The 4,427-nt window shown below is 30.0% G+C and overlaps 1 protein-coding gene across 1 annotated transcript; it reads right to left on the bottom strand.

Moving 5' to 3' along the window:
* Window positions 1-3,818: 3,818 nt before the first annotated feature.
* LOC139521330 (probable DNA-directed RNA polymerase I subunit RPA43) lies at window positions 3,819-4,427 on the bottom strand. Its single transcript, XM_071314809.1, has one exon. The coding sequence runs from the start codon at window positions 4,425-4,427 to the stop codon at window positions 3,819-3,821; it is 609 nt and encodes a 202-aa protein (XP_071170910.1).

Genomic DNA, 4,427 nt, shown 5'->3' on the forward strand with positions numbered 1-4,427 from the left:
TTGTGTAATCTTTGGTAAGTGTTGAACGTTTTACCTTTTCTTGTTTATTATTCCATATAAAATTATAAACAAGTTTTTTAAAATCTTTTATGTACATTTGGGGTATTGAAACAACCGAAGCCAAAAAAGTAAGATTAGGTAAAATAAGCGACTTAACAACTGTTATTCGTCCTATCATGGTTAAATTTCTTTTTTCCCAATCAAGTATTAATTTTTTTGTCTGTTTCATTGTTTTTTCAATATTTAATTTGTCACATTCACTTTTATCTAATCCAAAGTAAACACCTAGACTTTTAATTGGTTCTTTGCTCCAGTGTATATTTTCAATTTTTTCTTTACAATGTTTAAGTCTACCTAACCATATACCTTCTGTTTTAGATTTATTCAGTTTCAAACCAGAAAGTGTTCCAAATATTTCTATTAGGTTTAATGCTTGGTGTATTTCATTTTTTGAACTGAGAAAGAGTGTTGTGTCATCAGCCAATTGGGAAATTTTTAAACTGTGCGTTTTTTCATCAAGTTTAATTTGAAACCCTTTAATGTTTGAATCTTGTCTTACTCTACAGGCCAGGATTTCAACTGCCATAACAAAAATAAGAGAACTTAACGGACATCCTTGTTTTATACCACGGTGAAGACTGTAGGTTTCTGAAATCCAGCCGTTATTAGACAGGCATCCTTTAGTATCATTGTATAACGTTTTAACCCATTTTAAGAAGGAGTGTGGTATTCCAAATTTTAGTAGAGATTCATACATGAAGGGCCATTCTAAAGAATCAAAGGCTTTGGAAAAGTCTATGAACAATAAAACCCCATCTATATTAAATTTTTCTGAGTAGTCTATAATATCTTGAATCTGGCGAATGTTAAAACCTATGTACCGATTTTTTATATATCCATTCTGATCGCTATGAATAATTTTGGACAACACCATCTTTAATCTTTGCGCTAAAGCATAGGCCATAAGCTTAGTGTCTACATTTAATAAAGTGATTGGCCTGTAGTTATCTAATGATAATGGATCATTTTTTTTATATAATAAGGAGATAACACCTATTTTTTGGAGAGTTGTCATTTCTTCTTTTTCATAACATGTATTAAATACTTTCACTGCAGATTCTTTTAGGTATGACCAAAATGTTCGATAAAATTCTACACTGAGACCATCTAGTCCAGGGGATTTATTTAGTTTCATGTTAAATATAGCATTTGTACATTCTTCTAATGTTAGGTTGCCCCCCAATAGTTCACTGTCACTATTGGATAGTGAGTGATCTATCTTTGTTTGACTTATATAATTTTTTATTTCTGAAGGGTCCGGTTTAGTACTTTTATACAAATTTTGGTAGTAATTTTTCCCTAGAATAAGAATATCCGACGCGTCTGTAACAATATTACCATGGTCATTTCTAAGGGCGGAAATGGTTTTCTTGGTTTGTCTTGATTTTTCAAGACCCAAAAAATATTTTGTGTTTTTTTCCCCTTCCTCTGCCCATCTGACTCGGGATCTAATTTGTGCACCTCTAGTTTCTTTTACATATAAATTTTGTAAATTGTTTTCTACATTATTTATTTCTTTTTTAAGATGTTGAGAATTACTTGATTTTTCATTTAAGAATTTTAACTTATTTTCTAAATGTTTAATTTCATTTTTACTTTCAGCAGCCTTTTGTTTGCAGTATGCAATGGTTACCTCCCTTACTTCAGTTTTGAAAATGTCCCAAGTAACTCGAGGATCATTATTTTTGGTGAGTATTTTTTCTTGATGAGTATCAATTAGTTTAATTATTATTTCTTTGTATTTTGTATCATTCAGTATGCTGTTATTTATCTTAAAGAATCCTTTGCCTTTATTTTGAGCTTTAAGTCTTATTTGTACAGAGATTGCTTGATGATCTGTATGTGATATTAGTGCAGGTCTTATGTCTGCTGATATTATGTGAGGTCTTATATCTGGGCTTATTAGAAAAAAATCAATTCTGCTTGCAACACTTCTATTGTTTTTTCTTCTCCATGTAAATTGACTGCTGTTTTGATTTAGTTCTCTCCAAATATCAATAAGTTTATATTTTTTTATAAGTTGCTTTAAACTGTTAACAGGTTTATTTTGATTATTAGGGCTAATACTTTTTCTATCAAATGAAGTTAAACTTTCATTCATATCACCCCCCATTATTAATATTCCTAAGCGGTTATTGTTAATGATATTGTTTACTTTTTTGAAAAAAGAGTTTCTATTTCGACGAATGTTCGGAGCATATACATTCAGTAGCGTGAAAATATTACCATCAAGTTCTATGTTAATGAGTATTATTCTTCCATCATTATCTCTAGTTTCATTAATAGTTTTATATTTTACGTTATCTTTTATAAGAATTGTTACGCCTCTTGATTGTGAATTTCCGAAACTATGGTAAAGTTTCCCTTTCATCTCATTGTTTATGACATTTTCATGTTTTTCAATAAAGTGTGATTCTTGTATGAATAAAATATTACATTTTTGGTTTTTGCACCATAGGTTTAATCTTTCTCTCTTTTCTTTTTGCCCTAAGCCTTGACAGTTTAAGGAACATATATTTAGTTTTTCACTCATTATAGAGATTAATTATTTTTATATTACACGTCATACACGTATCTTCAGAATTATACAATAGAGACAGAAGGTTGAACTTAAAAAGTAAATAAGTTGATATCATATTGTTAATATACACACTGAAATTGTTTACAAACACATATAAATTATACACATATAAATTATACACATATAAATAATATAGATAACAGTTGAATTTTATTTCTAAATTACATAGTACATGTATCATGTGTTTAAAACCAACATTAATCATGATGATGAATTTTATGTTGTGTGTGATAATCATATACTTGTTCACATGTTTGTTTAAGAAAAAGAAAAAAGAAATCATTATTACGTTTATTTTCTTTTTCAGGTTGATGTGTCTGTTGCATAGAACATGTAGAAGAGATTTTGTATTTTGCGCAAATTTACTTTTGGGATTTTCATGATACACAAATAGGAGTATTTTTCTCACAGCGTTATGAAGACTGTGATTTTGGATATAAAGTAGAAGCATAATGATATGACAACTTAACCATGATGACTGGATTTTCCTGTTCTCTTTGCTCAACAATATGTTGATTTTGAATATCCTATGAATATTGAGAAGGAAGTGTACAAGAAAATTAAATATTTGTGCAGTGTATAATGTACATTTGATTGGATTTAACAAGCATAAAAGTATTGGATTTGTGATAGTATTTGGATTATGTCTGTGTGAAAATGTGATTCTAGAATTTTCCTGATCTAATCTGAGTGTCTTAGCATAAGGAACTGCTGATGTACATGTATCATAACTCTTTTTATGCATAATGTTTTTTTGGCGGATAACGTTTACAAAACATTTGATAGTTGTGATCCAGCTTTTATTATGACATTTAGTTGATAAATATATAGAAATTTGTTTGCCGTTAAATAGATTGTGAATTTTTAAAAGATGAGTGCTTTTCAACATGTTCAATATCAAAAATAAATTACATGTATACATATATTTTTGTATTACTCTTTCATGGGAATATGTATAATCTACTATTATACCATATCCGTTTTTTTGTTCATTTTTTATAATATAGATAAAAACAACAAAAGAGACAAAAATAACATAGATAAATTTACATACACACATGAATATTTACAAAGAAATATTTGGGTGTTGGCCACACAAAAAAAAGGGGGGAATTAAAAATACAATTTGTTCTTTAATCATAATACATTGACCTGAATTATATCGTCTTCAAATGAGTTAATGCCCTTTTGGTTTTTGAATAGGGACGGATCGTTCATGGACTTCATCAGTCGGTGTTGTTGCTGGACGCTTTTCACTGCGAGAGTCTGGTGTTCCCGCGCCAAATTGAAACATTGTTGTCTGAATATTTGATTTTTTTGCTGTAGCGTCTCCTGATTTTTTCCTTCGTTTTGTTGTTTTCTTTTTTTTCTTTTTGGGGTTTTCCACTTCCTCCAAAATATCATTGGTTTTATTTTCGAATGAAAATGTCTCTTTGGTGATTTTCTTCGAGGCCTTTCCGAGTACATTTGATAACTTTTTCGGATTGACTTTTGTTGCTGATTTTGAAACTGCTACATGCATGTTTTCTTCTGGTGTATCATCAATTGACTCAGTGTTAGATTCGTCACTGTCAGTATCACTTTGAGAAGAGCTGCTGCTTTTTGGCTCATTTTCATGAGGCATGCTGTTACTCTCCTTGTTTTGAGCTTCAAAACTTGGACAGTCAGCCTGCTTATGCCCTGGAAGTTTGCATTGTTTACAGACCCAGTCATTTTGACAGTCTCGAAATCTGTGACCATTTTGAAAACATTTATTACATACTAAGTTTTCGTTTGTTGATGGCAT

Source organism: Mytilus edulis, chromosome 4 (genome assembly GCF_963676685.1).
Source record: "Mytilus edulis chromosome 4, xbMytEdul2.2, whole genome shotgun sequence".
Lineage (NCBI taxonomy): Eukaryota > Metazoa > Mollusca > Bivalvia > Mytilida > Mytilidae > Mytilus > Mytilus edulis.

Coding starts and splice junctions, on each gene's coding strand:
- LOC139521330 (XM_071314809.1), bottom strand. CDS start 4,427: ATGCCATCAACAAACGAAAACTTAGTATGTAATAAATGTTTTCAAAAT.